Below are 23,728 nucleotides of genomic sequence, written 5' to 3'. Positions count from 1 at the left end.
AGAAGACCTTTGAACCTGCCGTAGGTTATACTCTATCTGTTGTTACATGTTGTTTCTTGTTTTTAGTTTTGGTTTTTATTGAAAAGGTTTTGAGAACTATGATTGGAAAAATGCCTTGTTTTTTGTCTTTTCAGGATGACAGGAAAAAAAGGCAGAAAAGTTCAAGTGGCACATTCTACAAAGGTGACAAGAGGAACAAAAGTAGATCACAATGTTGAATCATCAGTAGGTGGAACCGAAGAGCAAGAAAGTGTGGTGGGTCTAGAGGTTGAAGTATCATCAACTCAAAGAGATAAAGGTCTAAGAGTGGAGGAGGATGAGTTGGATGATAGTGAAGTTCAGGTGGAAGGAGGAGGTGATGTGATTGGCAAATGTAGGATGCTTGATTCAAACCAGTGTCCTCGCATTCCCTTGTGTAGGTTGATACCTTATGCAAGAGTGAGAGGACTTCGTGATGATGTATCTTCACTCAAAAGTACATTTCAAGTGGAGGGCTATCTCCCGGAGAAAGGGTCTTTCATTGTATCTGTCTGCAAGAGTGATGGAGGGGAGATAGTTGTGACAGATGATATGAGGAAGAGTTGGTCTCCCACCTGGAGAGAGGTGGATGAGGAGTTTGAGAAAGATGTGATGTCTAACACTGACTTTCATTTTATGTCGCAAAAGATGTTATTTGTTTGGGAGGGCAATCATAGGACCACTGCATGGATGAGTGTTATCAAGGAAATCTTTCCTACAAACAAGAAAAGACATGTACGAGTGGTATGCACAATAATTGACCCAAGGAAAATTAGTGAGATTGCTCTCTTGGCAGGGCTACAACGAATGAATTCGTAAGTACATGGACTCTTTGAATCTTCTCCACATTTGTGTTTTATGCTACTTTGCATTTATAATTGATTGGGTTGTGTACTTTACTGTTTGTTTTCTAGCATGAATGAACATGCCATTATCAAACCCAGTCTAAGGGACATACTCATAAATGCACACAACATTTGTGAGTGTGACTCTATGGTGTTTATGAAAACATTGTCTTTGAGTGAGATCAAATCAATAGAGAATTGGAGGGCTCAAGAGAGTAAAGGGAAGAAGCCATGGTTTCCATTGACAAGAGGTTATCTGGCAAGGCTTGTCTTCCAGGTAGAATGTTGCATTTGTATTGATGCTTACTTCTTTATCACTCCTTTGCTTTCTCTAATTGGAACTTATGTATGTAGGTTGAGTACAATACAGAGCTTAAAAAAGCAATGGACAAAATATCTACAAAGCTACCTTTAGATCAAAGGGGAGAGGTAGAAGGAAAGCAGCGTACCATAATTCAAAAGAGAATTGCTGATAGGATGGGAAAGGTGTGAATTGAATTTTCTATACTTTGTTGCATTTATTTTGAAGTTAAGTGACTGACATGTCATCTTTGGATAGGTGTTGAATTGTATAGATCCTGGTCTTGGAGAGGCTTGGTTGGAAAAGTTGTTTGCCTTGCGCTTTGATGGTGTGGACTCTTGCGTGACATTGGAGAAGCTCCAACTCATTGCAAAGTCTGATTTGAGATTAGAAAAAAAAAATATTTTCCTTTCTTTGTTAGAAGCCACTAAACCTATGCGAGACATGTACTTCATGCCTGTGGGCGACCTTGAGTACAGAGGGTGTGTTTCTTCTACCAATACGAATCATCTTTCATGGTGTTTGTTTGTTTCTTGCCAATAACATGACTCTTATTTTTTTATTATAAAATTGCGTCAACTTTTACTGTTTAGGTGGATTAGTAGAGAGATATTTTTGGAGAAGGTGGAGAGACAGTCATTGAAAGTGCTTGAAGATTTGAGGGTGATCACAACAATGGGCATGCCTTTGGATACCCCTAAGGATTACACATTGCAGCAATACATGGAGGATATAAAACTGGAGGGGAGAAAACATATGTTTGTGGTGCTAAGATCAAAGGAAACAAAGATGGAGAGCAAGGGTGGAAAAAAAGGAGATGGACTATCTGAGTTGGACATGGCTGCCCATAGGGTGGTTTATAGGTATGTTGTCAATTCATTCGAAGGTTCATTTTTCATTTGTCTATTTTTGTGCTATTGATTCATGTAATTACACAATCATTGATGGTTGTTCCACTTGATTTTTTGACCTTTTGATGGTTTGGGACATCCAATTTTTTTGTGTTTCTTGGTTGATAGATATCTCTCCCACTTGGCAATAGAGAAAAGGATCTCTGACATTCCAAATTTGTGCAAGAGTTGGGTGGAGATTGGTCATGCTGCATGCATGTATCCACCTGGCATGCACCGTCTCTCTCAATGGGAATTAGCACATTGTCCCTGGTGGATAGATTTTCCTAAAGGACAAGTACTAGTGCGAGAAAGAGACTTGTACAATACTTATGCTTCACAAAAAGCCAATGAAGCAAGTAAGGACAAAGTGGAGGGAAGCTCAAGGAGAGATAAGAAAGAGAAAGAGAAACAAGAACATCCTCCAGAAAAAGGTAAGGAAGATACAATATGATTGTTTGTTGATGCTGTCTTCAATTTGTTTTGACATTGCATTAATAAGTTTATGATTGTTCTCTTTGAGGGACCATCTAGTCCTATGCGGCATGAAATGGATCACATAGAGAGTGCAGGTAAGGGTGTTGTTGTGTTCTGCATATGTAGTTGTTCCTTTAACACTAGTTTTACTTGTAATTAATTTGCTTTTGCATATAGGTGGAGAATCAATCTTGGGACTTGTGAAGCAATACGTGTTCCATCGATCACAGTCACCTGACATTTCCTTGGCCCGTGGCATCACACCTTTGTTTGCTTGTACAGTTGGAGATTACATTGCAATGGGCAAAGACTTTGCTGACTCTAAAAGAAATGATAAGTATGCTATTTTGCATGAGTTTTTTATTACAGTGGCTAGTCGAGATCAGGACTACAAGAGGATGGGTAAGAAGGTGAAGTGGGCTTCAGATTTTATATTGCTCGATTTTCCATCTGGCTATCCACTTGATGAGAGAGGATCCACTCCTACTTGGAATGTCTTGCTCGAGGACCATGTGCGGCATGGGCTTGCAGTTGCATCAGCTTCTTTGTCTGATAGTGGTTGGTTGGCATGCATATGTCCTTTGGTAGGTAAGGCACAATACCACAATTGACATTTCACATTTTTTGTTTCCATTCTACTAGTTTTAAATAAAATTAATTGCTTGTAGGACAATGTATTGGTTGGATGGAACGGTTTGCATATGTCCAGGGCTTGGAGGTTGTCAGACGTGTGATCATTCATGACAAGTTTCCATATGGATTTTGTAGAGAACATGATAAAAGTGTTAAGGTAAGCTACCATTCCATGCATTCTATGTTTGCATACCATGATAAAAGTGTCTTTGACAAATGTCTCCTCGTTAGTCCTATGCATGCTATGTTTGGAAGGATAAGTCCTATGCATGCTATCTTTGCCATCTTTCATGCTATAATGCTTGCTAGTTGAAGTCAATATACTATACATGTTTTTCTCCATGTGGTTTCCAGATGCAATCTTCAGTATTAGCTCTAATACGTAGAGCAAAGAAGAATCCAATAGTTTTTTGGGAGGAGAGCTTTCCACTTTTCCAACAGCTTTTGATTGATCCACGTGAAGATGTCTGGACTCATTACATACCTCCCTCTGTAAGGACAATCGTGCCGATGTCTTCTCAGCTAGCACGAGGTGGACTAGAGAGGAGTAGTTTTTTTGTAGGTTGCATTATGTCTCTTCTCTGTGTTCCTGGAGGGCTGGTTCTAGAGATGGGTTGTGGCACAGCCCCTCTTATGCGTGCTTGTCAGGCCATTGGCAAGCCTTGTTTTTCATTTGATTCAGACAACAGTATTATGGCTAGCATTGTTGAGCCACTTGTGGCAGATCATTCTGGAAAACGGATCAGGTCAGAGCATGATGGAGAGGGGGAAGAAGAGAGAGTGGAACCTGTCACAAACCCCTTTGATGACTAGTATGCTACTGGCCCTGAGTTTTTTTGTTATATATTTTGAATGCTAAAATTGAGGACTTTGAAAGTGTTATTTAGCATCTTTATAATATGGTAGATAGTGAACATTTACGGGTGCCTTTGAATCAAGAAAGTACAAATTTTGATGCTTTGGATAGTGTTTGTAAGGCCTTGATCTAGCAATTGATTTTTTTTGCTTTTTGTTGGTAGCGAATTGTCTTTTGTATAACACATAAGGATGGCAAGACTTTCTTCTTGTTGGAAATTATTTTCATTGTTCCACTTTGACTTACTTTCCTTTGAAATGTATGTTTTGTTGTAGTTTGTTGCCATGCTATGCAGAAAAAATGGCAAGATTCATGACAGCCGACAAGAGATATGATGAGCGGCAATTAGATAAACCACATGCGCGCAACTACTTTCTTGATGATGAATGTCACGTGGATTAGAACATGGTTTAAAACACCATTTTGTTCATAGACTGATAATTGTTGTGGTGAACCATGGATACATTTGGAAAGTTTGGTCTAGTGCATTTTGCGGGTGAAGTGGTATTTTAATAGTCATCTATGTTATGAGTTTGGTAATTAGTTTATGTTCTTCAAGTGAAAGATAGGGTGGATTGTAAGTCTGATTATTGGTATGCTTATTATGACAACATCTTGCTATAGTAAGTTCGGTTTCAAATTTGTTCTCATCGGAGGAATTGTAAAAAAACTCGCTCGCTTCATTGGGCCCGCTCGCTTTTTCTCACTCGCTCTATTGACTACCTCATCATGGTTGACTACAATGAAGAAAGCAAAGCATACACCATCAACCGCAAGGTCATTATCTTGAGAGATGTAATCTTTGATGAGGAATTAGAATGGAAAACCTCAAATACACAGGAGATGGAAGCATAGACTTCACAATCATTTATAGAAAAGGTTGGTGAAGAAGAGCAATAATTGCTAGCAACACCCTAAGCAAAGTCACAGCAGCTCAAACGGTCTACTAGGGAAAGGAGACCTCCAGCTAGATTGACATATGCTTAGAAAGGCAAAGCAATTCAGGTTGAAACCACCAACTATGCTCTTATGAACTACCATAATGGCCACAGAAGAGCAACTATACTTTGAAGATGCAGCAGACAAGCCAAAATGGCAAACTGCTATGAATGAAGAAATGGATGCTTTGTACGATAATAATACTTGGGAATTATGTGACCTTCCACCAGGAAAGAAGGCCATAGCAAACAAATGGGTATACAAAGTGAAGTACAATCCAGATGGAAGTATTCAAAGATACAAACCCATACTAGTTGCAAAAGGATCTGCACAGCAATATGGTCAAGACTATGATGAGACTTATGCTCCAGTAGCAAAGATGGATTCCATACAATTCTTGATATCACTAGCGACACTCAACAGATGGAATGTGTACCAACTCGATGTCAAGAATGCATTTCTTAAAGGTTATCTAGATGAGGAAGTCTACATGCAACAACCAGCAAGTTATGTTGAACCAGGAAAGAAGAATAAGGTTTGCCATCTCAAAAAGAGTCTCTACAGATTAAAGCAAGCACCTAGAAGTTGGTACAGTAGAATCGACAAGTATTTTGCTAATCTGGGATACATGAAGTCTGATGTAGATCATACTTTCTACTACAAAGTTCAAGGGGAAGACATTACTTTTTTATGTAGATGATCTAATTATGACAGGAAGAAAGGATAGCTTCATCAAAAAACTAAAACAAGAGTTATCTGTAGAGTTTGACATGAAAGATCTTGGACTTATGCACTATTGTCTTGGAATTGAGTTCTGGAGAGATTCAGATAGCACATTCATGAGTCAGCTCAAATATGTTGAGAAGAAGTTTCATATGGCAGATTGCAAGATTGCAACCACTCCCATGGAACACAGTTTGAAACTTACTAAAGATTCATAAAAGCCTTCAGTCAATGACACGTACTACAGGCAACTCATTGGATCTCTTATATATCTGACTATCACACGGCTAGATATCTGTTATGTAGTAAGTTCGCTAGCACAATTTATGGCAAATCCAAAATAGTCTCACTGAAATGCAGCCAAAAGAGTCTTCAGATACATAAGAGGTACAAGACAGTTTGGGATAATGATACAAACAAAGTTATCCACAGTTGCATGGATGTTATGAGAGTGAGTATGCCGGAGATCATGAGACCAAGAGATCGACATAGGAATATGCATTTTTCCTTGGTCAAGGTGCTATATCATGGTTGTCAAACAAACAACCAACTATTTCTTTGTCTTCAACTAAAGTAGAACATAGAGCACTCACTACAGGTGCATGTGAGGCTATATGGCTCAGAAGACTATTGTTAGAAATAGATTACTTTAAATGGGTCAAAGCCACCAACAATATACTATGATAATCAATCGACTCAAGCATTTTCCACGAATCCAGTATATCACTCCAAGACAAAGCACATTGATGTCAGAGAGCACTTCATTAGAGAAAGAGTGTTGGTGACATCACACTGTAGCATTGCGATAGCAAAGCGAATGTTGCAGACATATTCACCAAACCACTCGGTAAAGAGATTTTCGAGAAACACCGACTAGCTCTTGGTTTGACATAGAGGAAGTACATTGCCATTAAATGGGTGTGGAGTGTAATGTTCAATCCTTCTTCAATTCCCCAGAATCATCATCTTGAGGGAAGGCCTACTTCATGATGCTGATCTTGAGGGAAGGTGTTGAGAGTTCATGCTCAACATCTTGTGATCATGTGTGCATAGCACCATCATGTGGTCATATGTGCATAGCACTAACCCAATAGAGTGCTATAAAGAAAAGGGTTAGATGCCTTAACCCTAATCCTAAATGGGTTTGTATATATTCTACATTTTCAACTAAATCTAGTGAACAGTTAGTCATTTGTGGTGTACCCTCTCTCCTCATCTCCACTCTTCTCCTTTCCCCTCTTCATATTTGTTCATGGTCTCCATTCAAATCTTTCATTCGTGTAGCTCATGGTTATCATGCAACATTTTGACTATATGTAGGAGCCCGAAGGCGATTGTATGACCCACTTCCACCCCAACCCCGTCTAAGGAGAGGATGACCGGTTTTTCCAATCATCTTTACAATCAACATGCAGAACCTCAGAGTCCACTCAGCTCAATTCATTGGCAAAACAAAACAAGACCCTAATAGACACATTGGTCAATTTGAGACCCAATGGGTAGCAAGTGGTTTCGAAGGACAGCTTGATGAGGCGGTGAAGAAAGAATAGTTGGCAGCCACTTTGGTGGGTAAGGTGATGAGTTGGTTCATTCAATATGGCATGAATCACTTTGCAGATTATGAGGCTTTAAAGCAAGCTTTGCTTGCAAGGTTTTGGCAAGAGAAAACACCAAAAGCATATCTCAAAAAGCTTTGGTAATTGAAGCAGAAGGATCTATTGGTAGAATACTACACCCACCAGAAGCTCCATAATTTGAACCAAAGGCTAGCCGCCACTCATAGACCAACTCAAGAGCAATTGGGAGATTGCTTTGGAAAGGGATTGAATACCAAATTGAGAAGTGATTTCTAGGAGGGACACCCTGGCAAGAGCTAATGACTTTGAAAATATGGTAGCATTCGCACAACGTGGTGAACAAAGATTTGGCATGACCAAAAGAAAATCCAAGAGAAATAAAAAGGAGAATGCAGAGGATTTTGATTCTGACACAGATTCTGATGAGGACTCTAATACAGACAATGAAGATGAAGATATAGATTTTGAGTCTAAGGAAGATGATTCAGATGTTTTCAATGATGAAGACAAGAAGGCAAAACAAAAAAGAAAGGAGCAATCAAAGAAAGCAAAATCCAAGGGGGGTCTTAAATCAAAGAAAAAGGTGAAATCTTCCTCAGGAGATGAGAAGTTCAAGAAGAAGATCAAACAACATTAAAAAAGCATGGGGCTGTCAGAAGCTTCCTAATCTGAGAAGCCTAAATGTGAGTTCTATTCTAAAAGAAATCATGAGAGTGCCAATTGTTGGTATAATCCAAGTTATAGGGGTAGATTGCCTCCTCATATTGAAAATACTAGAGCAGCGACACAACCATCTGCAGTCAACCAAGTTGGGGTGAATGATCCTGCTAATTAAGAAAGAAGACAACCTTATCAAAATTGGGGAAATCAATCTCGACAATCGAATCAAAACAATGATGCTTAGAATTGCACGTATTGTGGTCAAGCCGAACATCGGCAAGGCCCAGGTTGTGAATTATGGTGCAAACACTGCAATGATATGGGTATTCCTATTGTGCAATACCAAAATCGATCACAAACACAAAATCAACCTCATCAAACTAGCCCAAGCCAATGATGTGCTTGTTCAGTTGGAATAGAGCTGTTCAAAAAGCACGCCCGCGGAAGTGAAGTAGAAGGGTGGGCATGGAAAGAAAGATTGGGAGTCTATGTTGGCGGTGTCTTGTGATTGTACCGATTGCAAGCAAGAAGGGGAGATGCCAAAGAAACAAATTTATCCTGAAGCACTTCCATCACATGATCCAAGGGTCTAGTCCCAATTGAAAAGAAATTGCCTGTGGTGGCAGAAAAAGTTAAAACATCCAATTGATTGGAATGAGCAAAATAAATTTCAACAAAATTTTCTTAAAGTTCTTGGTAAGGTGAATGTAGGAAAGAAAGCTAAGTGGAGAGTGAAAGATACCTCACAATCCCAATATGCAAAAATGAAGATTCATGCAAAATTACAAATGGTTGAAAAAAAGATCCATCCTTAATGTGCTAAGCTAGCAACAATTAATGAGGAACTAGAAAAGAAATGTGACAAGAGTGAAGCGGGTACAAGGGATGTTGTTGTGCCCGAAGAGCAACATGAAGACTCCTTCTAGAGAGGGTCATCCAGTTCATGAGATACTCAACAAGAAGATCAATGTCCCAAAAGAGAAGACTCCTTCCAGAGAGGGTCATCCAATTCGTGAGATACTCAACAAGCCAAAAGCTTGGGATGCCAACTCCCTTTAGTAAGAATACCTATGAAAATATTTAGTGTGCGAGGAATTTAAGCATATGCCATGAGTAAAAGTTAGTCAAATTAGCATGATTGTGTTTTACACTTAAAGAGCTTCAAATATGTCCTTACACCATGAAATTTGGGTAACACATGAAAAGGCTACATAATTTTGAAAGGAGTTGGGTTTTTTAATTTTAGTGTATTTTTTGTTCTAATCCCCCTCATCCAAAAGACCCCCCCCCTTGGGTCTCACATATTATGAATAATATGTACAAATTTTAAAATCTTTCATATTTTTAAAAGTATAAACCTTATGCTTTGTGGAAGGGAGGACTGGAGATTGTGTCATATTTTTCCCTTGCATATTTAAAACTTTTGTAGAAAATACATGCATATTATATATGGACCTTGTCCCCCCATACCTTGGATTTTGGATGAGGCTAGTAACATAATACATATTGAGTTGGCTCCCTAGGGCCAAAAGTTGGGGATGTAGTGGACCATGAGGAACTATTTCATAGTTTGCTGAGGCCCAGATAAATATTACATTGGACCAACTTCTTAATCTAGTACCAACATTCAAAACACAGTTGCTAGACTAATCTGTCAAGCAGTGGTGTGAGCCTAATTAAAAAGGCAAAAGGGGATTATGTGGAGGCTTGGGAAGTTGAGCCCAAAGCTAATGCATCACAAATTGAAGATGTGGATTATAATGTCCCATTAATTCACATAGAATATAAATCACAAATCATATCGGAGGTCCTTTTGGATGGCAGATCTGGCGTGAACATATTATCAAAATATCTTTACAAAATATTTTGTCTCAATGAGTTAGAACCAGCCCCTTTTCAAGTCAAACTAGCAGATAAAAGGAGGGTCAAACCTCTCGGGATACTGAGAAACCAAAAAATTGGAGTTTGTGGTCTAACTTTTATGGTCAGCTTTGTTGTCCTTCGAATGGAGGGAGATGATAAATCTTATTCCATGCTACTTAGTAGGCCGTGGTTTTAGGTAGCCAAGATTAAGCAAGATTGGGGGGCTAATATGGTAACTATTAGAAAGGGAAATAAGAAATTTAAAATGGCCATGGTTCCAACAAGGAGTGCTCCAAAAAGTGTTCAACCCTTTACAACTAAAGGAATTAACATGGTGGTTGAAGTCGAAGACGATGAGGAAGAGTGTTTTCTCAAAAGAAATCCATCCTTGGTTCTAATTTTTGAAGTGGATGTGCAAGTCATACTGGATCAATATAAGAAAATGAAGTGGCCAGTTTCTTATCAATGAAGGTTACCATAGTTCCTAATTTGAAAGGGGACAGTCCGAAAGAAATACAAAGAGTAGAAGTCAGATGAGGTAACTTCAAAATAGTGGGATGATGAAGAAGAAAAAGAAGAATTTTATATCAAAACAGATATTCAAGCAATCATTGAAGCAAAAATAGCATTTGAAGATCACTTAAGAAAGTGTGCAAGAGTTCAGGAGGATGACCTCAAAGAGATGAATCTCGGGACAAAACAAGATCCGAAGATGGTGCATGTCAGTGCTTTGTTGGATGGAACTTTTCATGAAGCTTTGAAAGAGTTGTTGTTGCTAGAATTCAAAGATGTATTTTCCTGGCATTATACCGACATGAAGCAGGTTGATCCATCTTTTTGTCAACATACGATCAACTTAAAGAAGGATGCTGTCTCCCAGTGATCCCGCAAAGATATAGAATGAACCCAAATTATGCTCAAAAGGTGAAGGAGGAAATTTATAGGTTGCTCAAAGTGGGATTAATTTACCCAGTGGATAAGGTAATGTGGCTTTCACCTATAGTTGTAGTACCCAAGAAGAATGGTAAGATCAAATTATGTGTTGATTACGAAAAATTAAATGTAGCAACAATAATAGATCCTTTTCCCTTACCTTTTTGTGACACAATGCTTGATGCTGTGGCTAGTCACGAGATGTATAGTTTTCTTGATGGTTTCAGTGGCTATATCAAAAAAAGATGGCTATGGAATATAGAGACAAAATTGCTTTTAGAGTGGTGGGAGATTTGCTAGCAATGTTATGACATTTGGTCTGAAGAATGCACCTCCCACATTTTAAAAGTAGATTCAAGAATTCTCTGCTCCATACTTGACTACTTTTATCAGGGTTTTCCTTGATGATTTTTCTATGTTTGGGAAGAAGGAGGAACATTTGCAACATCTTAGATTGTGCCTTGAGAGGTGCAGGATTTGCATAGCTTAGTCTCAATCTTGAGAAGTGTGCTTCTTCAGTTAAGAGGGGTGTGCTGTTAGGCCATATAATTTATGAAGAAGGCATGGCCATAGACCCACGGAAAGTGGAAGCTATTCAAAATGCTCCTACACCAAGAAACTTAAGCAGTTGTCACACTTTGTTGGGCAAATTAAATGACATCAGATTTTTGTGCATGAAAATGTTAGATATCAATGCTCCACTCTCGTGTAACTACACGAGAACCAGCTAACTCTACTTGTAAGCCCCCCATATGAGGAGAAGGCATTTGAGTAGCTTGGTTATCCGGTAGGTCCTGGTTTGGACACCAGATGGGGGCCATGTGTGGCCTGATGGCTGGACGGCTTCAGATAGAGTTGGCACACTGCTAGCTAGACTACATGCAAGTGTGGGAAGGCATCCCATGACTAACCGCACTGAGGGTAGATGGAGCATTTCCCGAGGCAGCCCACTCTCAGGTTGCACGGCTCGTTTGGAGCCCCAGATGATGCCGGATGGCTCTGGGCCGAACGGCGACCATAAGTCAGTTGCTCTATTTTGCACCAAGATTCTAACGTGTGGTCAGTGGCCTATTTCAGGACCGACCTCCAAGTCGGTCTCCCAATTGGGTCTAACCGACTATGACTGGTGGCTATATAAAGAGCAAGCCCATGAAGCCCATATTCATCACTGGCTACAGCAACCCTAATTCCTTAGCATCCAACCTCCGTCCTCTACTATTTCTAGGATGCCATTGAAGCTTCTCACATAGGAGCGCATGGCTGGGAGGCAGCGCCATCTATTGTATCAGTTTTACAGTAATAAAATTTTTTATTCTCCATACTATCTACTTTTCTCTCTTGCATACGAGATCCTGTTATCTGTTGAGCACAGATCTTGTATTGTTTTCTTACATGGTATTAGAGCTTGGGCTCTAGCAAGAAGATTTGTTTCTGTTTGTGAGCAAATTGTGAGAGATGGCCCAGCCTGCAAGACTGCGAATCCCACCGTTCGGCGAAAGCGAAAAGTTGGCCAACACTAACTATCCACTCTGGAAGTTCAAGATGAAGACCATCCTAAGCGCATATGAGCTTTGGGATACTGCTACTGGGGTGGATGTGAAGCCAGTTGTGAGAGTGGATCTAGCCAAATTAGGACAACAGATAGTACCAACTACGGATCAGATTCTTGCATGGACAAGAAGAAATGTAGATGCACTGTGTTCTATTGTGTGCAGTGTAAGTGATTCTGTCATGGCATTAATTCAACATGTCACCACAGCGGAGGAGGCATGGACGGTCTTGAAAAATCAATATGAGACCATGAATTAGACACGGATTTAGAATCTAGAGACTCAACTCGCGAACGCGAAATTGTCTGAGTCTGAAACGACAGAGAAGTTTATCAGTAGGGTGAAGAATCTGCACGATCAGATGACTTCAATCGGCATCACCATCACCAGCGAGAATCTGGCACAAAGGTGCATACGGATTCTCCCACCAAAGTACAACGGTCTTGTTACAGCGCTGAATACGCAGAACAAAAATCCACCCCTCAACTTTGAGGATTTCAGCGCGATGCTTCTAGAGGAGGAGATGCGTCAAAAGACGAGCATTGGAGAAGATTCGACTTTCTCAACTAGATCAAATAAAGGTAAGGGTAAGGACTCTAGTAACCCATCTTCTTCTAATGATAAAAAGAGAAAGAAGAAGATCAAGTGCTTCTATTGCAACAAGGTAGGGCACAAGCAGAATGAGTGCCGAAAGAAGATTGTAGATGAGAAGAACAGAGTAAAGAAAGAGTCCAGCAACAACGTGCAGGTAGTACCAATAGAGCTATTCGTAGCAATTGAGGAGATTTGCATGGAGGCAGTCCATGTACCTGGAGATGAACCTTGGATTAATGATAGTGATGCACCGTGCCACATGACCAATCGTAAGGATTGGTATACCTCTCTACATCCAATAGGGAATGACATCCTGGTAGCAGTCAGCAATGATGCAAAATGTCCAGCAAAAGGAAAAGGTCCGATTGCTCTCAAGTTAGATGGAGTTGTAAAACAGTTGTCCGATGTTCTTTATGTGCCAGATATCAAGAGGAACTTGTTGTCCATTTCTACGATCACGGATCGGGATCTCAAAGTTCACTTCGATAAGAATGGCACATAGATTTTGGATCTTCAAGGGAAGGACATTGGTAAAGGTACACGGCGCAACAACATCTACGAACTCTCAGCTTTCAGTGCTCGAGTTGATGTGAGCAACACTAAGCTATGGCATGAGAGGTTTGGTCATCTAAACCTTAGTTCTTTAAAGGAGATGCATAAAAGTGGAATGATTGCAAACCTACCAAAAATTACAGATCTGTCCGATGTATGTGAAGCTTGCATGATGGGCAAGTAGCATCGGCAGCCATTTCCTAAAGAGGCCAGCAGGGCAAAGGCTCCTCTAGAGCTCATTCACATGGGCCTCTGCGGAAAGATGGAGACGAAAGCTTTGGGTGGTTCCTACTACTTCATGACGCTGATCGATGACTACAGTAGAAGGATATGGATATACTTCCTGAAGACTAAAGATGAGGCTTTTAGTAAGTTCAAAGAATGGCATGTAATGGTCAAGAAAGAAATGGGGAGGAAGGTGAAGAAGTTGAGATCAGACAGAGGTGGTGAGTTCACATCAAGTGAATTCGAAAGTTGCTGCAAAAGTCATGGGATCAAGAGGCAGAAACCCCCACCACATACATCATAGCGAAATGGAGTAGCAAAGCGCAAGATGCACGTCATCTACGAAATGGGTAGGAGTATGATGAAAGGGAAACATTTGCCAAAGACTTTCTTGGCTAAAGCATGTAACACGGTAGTTTACATTCTGAATCGTAGCTACACGAAGGCTATGAATGGGATGACTCCACTATAGGCCTTTTCTGGTAAGAAACCTTCAACTGCTCATTTCAGAGTTTTTGGATGTGACTGTTTTGTGCATGTCCCTGATGCTAACAGGACGAAATGGGAACCGAAGAGCCGAAAGTGTATTTTCTTGGGCTATAGTGAAGAGGCGAAGGGTTACCGTCTCTATAATCATGTTACCAAGAAGGTAATAGTAAGTCGCGATGTGGTCTTCTCAGAACAGCTGCATCAATTGGACCTTCCTAGACAACCAAGACCAGGATATCCATCCAGTACAACCACCAATAGTAGACCGAACTCCCCCAATGGTGCTTGGGAGGATTCAAGATAAAGAAGAGGAAGAAGAGCCTACAGAACCACAACGGCAATGGCCATTCCCGAAGTGGGTAAAGCAGCTTTTGGACAACATAGAACCTACAGCAATTGAGGAGGAATCATCCAAACACCACCGATCCAAGAGATTAGAGGAGCAAAGAAGGGCGCATGAACACTTGGTCAACTACGCTTTGATGATAGAGGTGATCCGTGCTAAAGAACCCAAGTGTCTTGAAGAGGCACAGGGTGATGATAGGTGGATGGAGGCTATGCAATCGGAGTATGGCTCCATAATGAAAAACAACACTTGGGACCTTGTGGATTGACCACCAAAATGCAAGGTCATCGGCACCAAGTGGGTGTACAAGACCAAGTACAAGTCCGACGGCACGTTGGATAAGTACAAGGCTTGGCTCGTGGCAAAAAAATTCGCACAAGCACATGGTTTTTATTATCAGGATACTTTTGCTCCCACAGCTCGACTAAACACAATTCGCAGTGTTTTGACTTTATAGCACAGGAAAGTTGGCCCGTGTTTCAAATGGATGTAAAATCTGCCTTTCTGAATGGAGATCTCAAGGAGGAGGTATATGTGGAACAACTACCAGGTTTTGTGATCCCCGGGGTTCAGAAGGTAAAGTCTGTAAACTAAAGAAGGCACTTTACAGGCTAAAACAAGCCCCACGAGCATGGTACCAGCGGATTGATGCCTACTTTCTACAAAACGGGTTCAGGAGGATCCCATCTAATGCAAATTTGTATATCTACAGAGAAGGAAGCATGTGTATGATCGTGGTCCTTTATGTGGACGACCTTGTCATAACAGGGAACCATGAAGAAAAGATCTCACAGACAAAGCAGTTGCTAGGAAGAGAGATTGAAATGACACACCTCGGACTGATGCATTTCTGTTTGGGGATTGAAGTTTGGTAAGAGCCAAAACAGATCTTCATCTCACAGCTGAAATATGCTGGAGAGATACTGAAGGCATTTGGCATGGCTGAGTGCAAGACAGTTAGCACCCCTATGGAGGTTGACGTGAAGCTCTCAAATGAGGATTCATCACCACTGGTGGACGAAGCGAAGTACAGAAGGCTTGTGGGCACTTTGATTTACTTGTGCAACACACGACCGGACATCAGTTTTGCAACTGGTGTACTAAGCAAGTTTTCCAATAAGCCCCGAGAGAACCATTGGAGGGTAGGGATGCGGGTGCTGAAATACATCAAAGGCACACTTGATTATGGCATCACCTATACCAAGGGCAACATCTTGACCGGATTCTGTGACTCAGATTGGGCAGGAGACATGGACAGTAGGAGATCAGTGACAGGTTACTGTTTCTCAGTTGGATTTGGAGCTGTGTCATGGGTTAGCAAGAAGCAACCTATAGTTGCTCTTTCTTCTACCGAGGCTGAGTACAAATCAGCATGTTTTGCTTCTTGTGAGGCAGTGTGGTTAAGGAGGATCTTAGGGGACATGGGTGCAGTGCAGAATGTGACAATCAAAGTTGCATGGCAATTGCCAAGAACCCGGTGTACCACACTCACACAAAACACATTGAGATTCAATATCACTTTGTACACGAGCTCATCATGGATGGAGAGGTCGACTTGGTGTACTGTCTGACTACAGAGAATGCTACGGACATCTTCACGAAGGCTCTTGGAAGAGACTTGCTGGAGAGGCATCTTCATCGACTTGGCATTGGGTCGAAAAAGTAGTTCACTTACGGGTGGACATTGAGGGGGGGTGTTAGATATCAATGCTCCACTCTTATATGTAACTACGCGGGAACCAGCTAACTCTACTTGTAAGCCCCCCATATGAGGAGAAGGCATTTGAGTAGCTCGGTTATCTGGTAGGTCTTGGTTTGGACACCAGATGGGGGCCATGTGTGGCCTGATGGCTGGACGGCTTCAGATAGAGTTGGCACACTACCAACTAGGCTACATGCAAGTGTGGGAAGGCATCCCATGACTGACCGCACTGAGGGTAGATGGAGCATTTCTCGAGGCAGCCCACTCTCAGGTAACAGGGTCTGTTTGGAGCCCTAGATGATCTCGGATGGCTCTAGGCCGAATGGCAACCATAGGCTAGTTGCTCTATTCTGTGCCATGATTCTAACGTGGTCGGTGTCCTATTTCGGGACCAACCTCTAGTCGATTGTTTTGGGTGGCTGGGTTCGATCTCCCAATTGGGTCTAATCGACTACGACTGGTGGCTATATAAAAGCAAGCCTGTGAAGCCCATATTCATCACTAGCTATAGCAACCCTGGTTCCTTAGCATCCAGCCTCCGTCCTCTACTGTTTCCAGCATGCCATCGAAGCTTCTCACACATGAGCGCACGGCTGGGAGGCAACGCCATCTATTGTATCAATTTTATAGTAATCAAATTTTTTATTCTCCATACTATCTACTTTTCTCTCTTGCATACGAGATCGTGTTATCTATTGAGCATAGACGTTGTATTGTTTTCTTATAGAAAACACACATATTGAAGATTTTGGCTCATGAAAACACATGTATTAAAGATTTTCTATCTCTAAGTCAACTCATACATCAAGGATCTTCTATCTCTACACAAATCATGTGCGAAGGATTTAGTCTTTCCATCTCTAATCTCAAAATATAGTTGGATTTTGGAATCCAAGGTTTGGGTGTAAAATGAATGCTCAGTTAGACATAAGTGTAAATAGAGTCCTATTTAGAGCATTCTCATCTTTTTTCCTTTGATCTCATAGTATCTTTCTCTCATTAAGGCTATTCTTTTCCTCTCTAGAACATGATGTTTCAAGTATGTCCAAGTCTTTTTTTTTTTCCATACCTATCTTATTAGATATATCAAATATGTTGTTAGGCTCAAATTATTCAAGTGGAGCTTTGAAGCTACTCCAAACATTCATAATGTTGATTGTACTTGACTTTTGTTTTGACCTATCAACACAATGTTAACATAGGTTTACTTCTTTAAGAAATACAAGTCAAATAATTTTTCAAAGATTATTTTTTATTACTATTTTTTCTTGAACAATTCCACACTAGTATTGCATTTATAAGTCTTTGCAAGTAGTAAGAACTAATTTGAGGAGCAATAGAGCAATGCATGATTGATAGGAGCTTGTGAATAAGAGGCATTAAGTAGACAAAATGGTGGTTACCAAAGCAAGGAAGGAAGTGGATTTTGTATGCATACGAGTAGATAGTATGCAACAGACCTTCCCTTACAAGTATCAAGCAATTAAAAAGTACTCATTCCTTCACCCAAATCATTAGGTTTTCAATTTTAGGTTTTGTACATTTTCATATAATTGACCACTTATTACCATTAGTCGCACCCTTGATTTTACTCAACCTTATCACAATCTGTTGTCTTCAAATTGATTTGATGAACCTATTATATGGAACTTTTCTCTCCATGTGTCAAAAATCTAGTTGAGTGGGTGAAGAGACAAGTAGTTGGAGGGACAAAGAGGAGGTGGGGGAGAAAACCTTGTTGACAATCCCCTTGTCCCCTACACCCTTAGGTTTGCATTTCATCATCATTCCAAAGGGTCTTTAATCTCTAGAATTATTCAAATGTCAAAATTTGGGTGTTGCTTAGATACTTTGACCTTATTTCTTGGAACTCATAGGTCATCAATGTTTTTATTGTTGGATCGTAAGCATACTTATCAAGGATTGTCTTTCTCCTAAGCATCAAGAGTGATAGAAGTTAACTTTCTTTCTTCTTGATGCAACCTTTTGAGAACCTTCCCAATGTGTGGCATCTTCTATCACCTATCACATTCTCTTTGAGACACCCATTTTCTGCATCCGCAAATCATTATGCATGTTAATTCTAGTTAGTCCCAGTCCACATTTTTTGTGAATTCTGCTTTGAGGGATTCTCAAAGGGATTCTGTTATACAATGTGTGCCTTATATTGCATGGCCACCTCTTAAGTGCTTGTTAATATTAAATAGATGTCATGAAATTATTGTACAATAAGTTTTGATAAACATCAATGCTTAGACACCAATCTTTTTTGTTAATTGTGACTCTTGTCATAGAGATTAATTTACCGTGTCACAAATTCCTCCATTGAATTCAACATCTTAATTAAGAGATAAATAAAGAAGGCGTGAGGAAATTACATGGATATGTAAAGAAAGAAAACAAAAATCAACAATAGAGTAAGGGAAATGCAAACATTGTTCCATGTAGGGATTCTCATCAATGCAAAGAATGGACGTTACAAAATAACGTCAAACAATAGTTGAAATAGACATGGATGCATGTTACAAAGAGAAAGAGCAAAAAATAGAAATGATGAGCAGTGTCTATTGTTAGAGGTAAGCCTATTTGATAGAGCCCACAACCATGACCTCTACACCAAGGAGAAGGTGGAAAGAGAACATGCATGCTACAAGAAAGAATGATGGGGGATAATGACAAAAATCTTAGAGTGTGTTGATCTCGATGATGACTAAAACCCTATTGGCCTACTTCACCAACCTTCTCTGACTTATTGAGAAGATCATCGTGATTGCACTATTGAGGTGAGATCAAGTGGCTACACCTCGTAAACATGTGTAAAGGGCAAGTTGAGAATTGGACCAAGAGCGCGAGGCTACCGGCTAAAATATAAGTTCACCCACTTGGGCATCATAGACCTAAAATTGGTGCATGTGATTAGAAGGAATGGAGGATCTACCTAGATCAAGTCCCAATTAGCATCAACATGAAAGAGGTGGGGATGGCACAAACGCTACATGTTTCTTGTTCTTTTATGTCATTTAGTATCTCTAAAGCATGTGCATTCCTTCAATGTTTAGCCTCCACATCATGAAGTGGCTATCAAAACAGCCACTCTTCTCTAACACTTCAATGTGATGCTTTGTAGTGGATGCTCAACTCAGAATTATGATGAATTTCTTTGCATATGCCCTGGCAAAGGCCACAGCTACTTCCATGTTTGTAGGGCACCGTTTTTGGCAGAATTTATTGTGAAAAAACATGAAGTATCTTTATACTTCAAGATGTATAGTGTTGCGATTTACTTTGTACTAGGAGGAATTTCTAGGTATTGCAAAAATACCAAGCCAAAAAAAAAAAAAAACCAAGCCACTCTCTGTCTCCTTCAAGCACTTGGCAATAGCTCCTATCATGTTGAGACCATATTTATGTGGAACTCCTCCTTAAGGAACAACTTGGATTGCTTCATATACAAAACTTTGGGAGCTTTGCATCGGCCTACAAAAGAATATAAGGAGAAATGTTGGAAGTATATATGTGGGTTAATAGCTAGAGAGCAATGAGTGAAAGCAGGTTGACATGCTATGCTATTTATGCTAGTTAACATGTGTATGCTAGCTTCAAAATTCCACTACTTATTTCCTTCATGATATAGGTACCCAAGTTCATATAAGTAGTTTTTGAGGTGCATTCATGAGAAAATAAGATACAAAGAACAAATCACATAGTCAGATTGTCCTTGTGATTTAGAAGAAAAATACTACTGCTAGGTAGCAATGTCTTTTCCCGGTTGAAAATTGCTATCAAAGATTAAAGGCATGGTAGAAGCCCTTGAATCACAAGTTTTCAATACATATAAAACAGAGAGAGAGAGAGAGAGAGAGAGAGAGAGAGAGAGAGAGAGTTTTGAAAATCCAAGATTTATGTGTGTCAATGGTGACTACCTATTTGCTTGTGCTCAGACAATGTGGATGCTATGGAGGAGTAGGCAGATGTCATAAGTCAAGAAAACTTGCACAGCTCATCAAGAGCAAAGGCAAAGTATGAAACCACCAGTGTAACATAAACCTGCACAATCTAGAGAAAGAGACATTGTATGAAACTATCTAGAATTCAATGAGCTTGACATGGAGGATCTTCTATCTACACACTTATACATGTGGACTTTTCATTTCTTACAATGTCTCTCTTCCTTTTCTTCCAAGCTCGTAGCAAGATGTTCCATTGAATCAAGCTCTCTTCTTTTCCTTTTCGACCTCCTTGACACCTTTGAGGAAGTAGTCTCCTCTTAAATAGTACTCTCCTTTGGCCCTAGCGCTTTCCTCCCAACTTGTTTTCCCTCATTGGAACCTAGCACCTTGCCATTCCTCCCCTATGTGGAGTTGTGGATCCAAGGATGCCAAGCAGCCTCCTTCCGACCAATCATCAGTGCAAGCCTCATTCCTTACATGAAACTTCTCTTCTACTATCTATGCTCCTCACATTATAGCCATGCATAGCTCCCAATGGAAGTTGAACTTGACTCTCACTTGACTATGTGCACACAATTAGCCATGCAATAAAATTATTAGTTATGTACTCTCAAGAACCATTATTATATCAAATATTTAAAAAATCACCATTGATTCTCAAATGTATGTGTGCTTCCCTTACAAGAACAAAACATGTAGCAAGTTAACATGCTTCCACCATATCGATCTTTAAGTAGAGTATTATATTGTTTTTTCTAATACTTTACGTCTTTTGCAAAAATAGATAGAAAATCTATATTGTTTCCATCAAAAGGGTTGTCTATAATAGTGCAAATGGTTGTAGTGCTATGTGCACAGTTGAGTACATGCATCAACCCAATGTTCTCTAAAATTATTTACATGCTCAAAATGTCTTCTTTTTTTTCCAATTTTGCAAGACAATAGAGGAGGTGTATGTATGTATTTGTGATTGGGACATGATGATGCCCATAGGATGTAGGCAAATTCATTTGTTGAATAGCAATACCAAAGATAGTTTCATAGGTTCGATCATCGGGCACTAGAATATTTTGTGCATGCAACCATTTCCCTTTTTTACTACCTAGGAAGTGAGTCACATAATATACCATCATATTCAAAATTTGATGGGTATATTTTTTGCATGCAGTAGCACTGCACAATCATCGACTGTAATAGTCAATCGATGTTCAACATTCTCCAAATCTTAGTTTTATGTTATTTTTTAGATTACATTAGGATGCATGTGGTCATTATCACCAAACCAAGATCTTGCCTTAGGCCTATTGAAGATTGAATCATTTTGTTGTAACAAAATCTTCTAGTATCTCAAATGATTATTTAAAAAAATTCCAACCCTTATCTTGTATATGCATAGATATTGTGAACTGATCTCATTGGTTCAAATATTGAATGATTGGTAAATATTGTAGAATTGATTTTGTTAATGCTGATTTTTTTCTATTTTAATTTATGTACAATGAGCTCTCTTTTAATTTAATTTATGTGTGTTAATATAAATTTTGTTCTATTTTAATTTATGTGTGATGTGCTCTCTTTAGAATTCAACTATTATTTTATGTACCATCATTTTGTATTTTTTGAATGTTTTGAATTCCATTGTTGCACACAAAATAATTGTATTTTTCATGTTCTAGAGTTGTTCTTTATTGCATATAATTCTGTCCAATCTTCTAAGTAAAATTTTGATATTTCAAAACATTTCATAGCACATTATTCACTACTTTATGGATTCTTTGAGTGCACTCACTAATGAATTGAGGGCAAGTCTTAGAAGATGAGAAAAATACATTGGATTTTAGAACATAAGCTATCAACATGGAAAGTTAATACAATGTTCCCCTCAAACTAGACTTGAAAGTAAAGATAAATCACATCAAGGCTTAAGCAATTCTCCACCATTGGGTTTAAAGAGGTAGTGAAGCTATGCCCCTCTACATGTTTGGGTAGGCATTGTTTTTAATTCAAGATTATTAGAGCAAACACATACAATCAACCAAACTATTTAATCTATGGAATAAGGCATTTAGTAGCATGTTACTTTCATGCTTCATCAAAGTAGGAAGGAGTATGTCCACCAACTAGAAAATATATATCTTACTTTATTCAACAAGTGTGCATCCACGATGCCTTGCAAAGGTATGTGCATTAGTTTGAGAAGCACCATCTCTACAAGATAGGGGAGGGGTTGACCCCTGAATGCTTGCAAGTAGCAAGAATAAGCATTAAAAGTCAATCCTTGTGTATTTATAGCACAATGAACAATCTAGCAAAGGTCATCATCCCTTTGGTCAAAAAGGATCTTACTACACAAGAATTATAAGACCAAGTCTAGTCATGCCAAGTTGAGGAGATCCAAAGGCTATGGGAAAATGGTGCATCTTTGGAAGTTGGATCTATGATTTTATAGCTTGGAGACATTGATATGGACATGGTGTTTGACTCATTCTATTTTACTCAATTGAATAGTCTAAGGCATGCAAGGCACATGTCCTAGTTAGTAATTTCATGAAGCAATGCACAAAAAACTTTTGAATACAAATCTATGTTCTTAAGGATCTTGTTTTTAGAATAAAAGAACCCCAATGTCTCATCCTTTGGTAAACCAAAAAGCACCTTGATCTCATGGAAGAATAGGTATTGTTGTCCATTAACATCTTGCAGGGACAAGGATAATATCTCTGGACCAAAGGAAGTGCTCTCCGAGGTAGATGAATGCTTCGAGATTGATGAGGGCTCCATGGAAGCATGTTAGAGTAATTCCAATTCTTCAATTTCTTTCCTCTCTTTGCTTTCATGGTCAAGAGGCTCTTCCATGTATAGGTTTAAGTCATTAGGAGATTAGCAGAGATGGCAAAGCGAGTATCTGTGGATGAAGCCTCTTCTTCCAATTGACCTTGCTAGAGAAGGAAAGTGAAAGTAATCTCCAAGATAGGACTCTTGTTGGATCCATGGAATGCGGCTCTTGCTAGATCCATGGAATCCTGCTCTTGCAAATCCACGGAATGCATCTCCTATGGCTCCTACTAAATCCATGGAATGCATCTCTTGTTGAATCCACAGAATGCAGCTCTTTTTGGATCCATGGAGGAATGCAGCTCTTGCTGAATCCATGGAAGATGTAGTCAAACGGTTGCTATAGCAATTAATAGACTGAGGTAGTTTTAGGAGTAGAAGCACTATGGCTCTCTAAAAAAAAAATTAAAAGTGAAATTGAAATTGCCTCTTACCCCTATATATACCCAACCCCTATAAACAATAATTCTTATTGAAAACAAATTGTAAAATAAATGCCAAATATTTATGATTGAAAACAAATTGTAAAATAAATGCCAAATATTGTTTGAGAATTTATACATGCCACATAATAAAAACATGGAAATAAATTGCACCACTATTTTCTATGTCCTCCAATTCATGAAACACAGACTTCCAAATGTCAAAATCCACAATTTTAAATTGGATACTTGCACTAGTCAAACGCATTTTTTACTTTCTTTATTGTTTTGCAACAAGAGGGATGAAATTGGCACCATGCATGCATTATCTACATGTCTGCCTACCTT

The 23,728-nt window shown here is 39.4% G+C and overlaps 1 protein-coding gene across 1 annotated transcript; it reads left to right on the top strand.

Moving 5' to 3' along the window:
• The first annotated feature begins 1,011 nt into the window (after nucleotides 1-1,011).
• On the top strand, nucleotides 1,012-7,896 carry LOC147904661 (uncharacterized). Its single transcript, XM_087392022.1, has 6 exons — nucleotides 1,012-1,140; nucleotides 1,218-1,349; nucleotides 1,423-1,646; nucleotides 1,758-2,027; nucleotides 2,184-2,327; nucleotides 7,536-7,896. The coding sequence occupies exons 1-6, from the start codon at nucleotides 1,012-1,014 to the stop codon at nucleotides 7,894-7,896; spliced, it is 1,260 nt and encodes a 419-aa protein (XP_087248148.1).
• Nucleotides 7,897-23,728: the final 15,832 nt, after the last annotated feature.

This window comes from Dipteris shenzhenensis, chromosome 2 (assembly GCF_047967505.1).
Source record: "Dipteris shenzhenensis isolate YYH24624 ecotype China chromosome 2, Dip_SZ_1.0, whole genome shotgun sequence".
NCBI lineage: Eukaryota > Viridiplantae > Streptophyta > Polypodiopsida > Gleicheniales > Dipteridaceae > Dipteris > Dipteris shenzhenensis.
The sequence above is the reverse complement of the archived record's forward strand: the minus strand, read 5'-3'. Positions and strand labels throughout refer to the sequence as shown.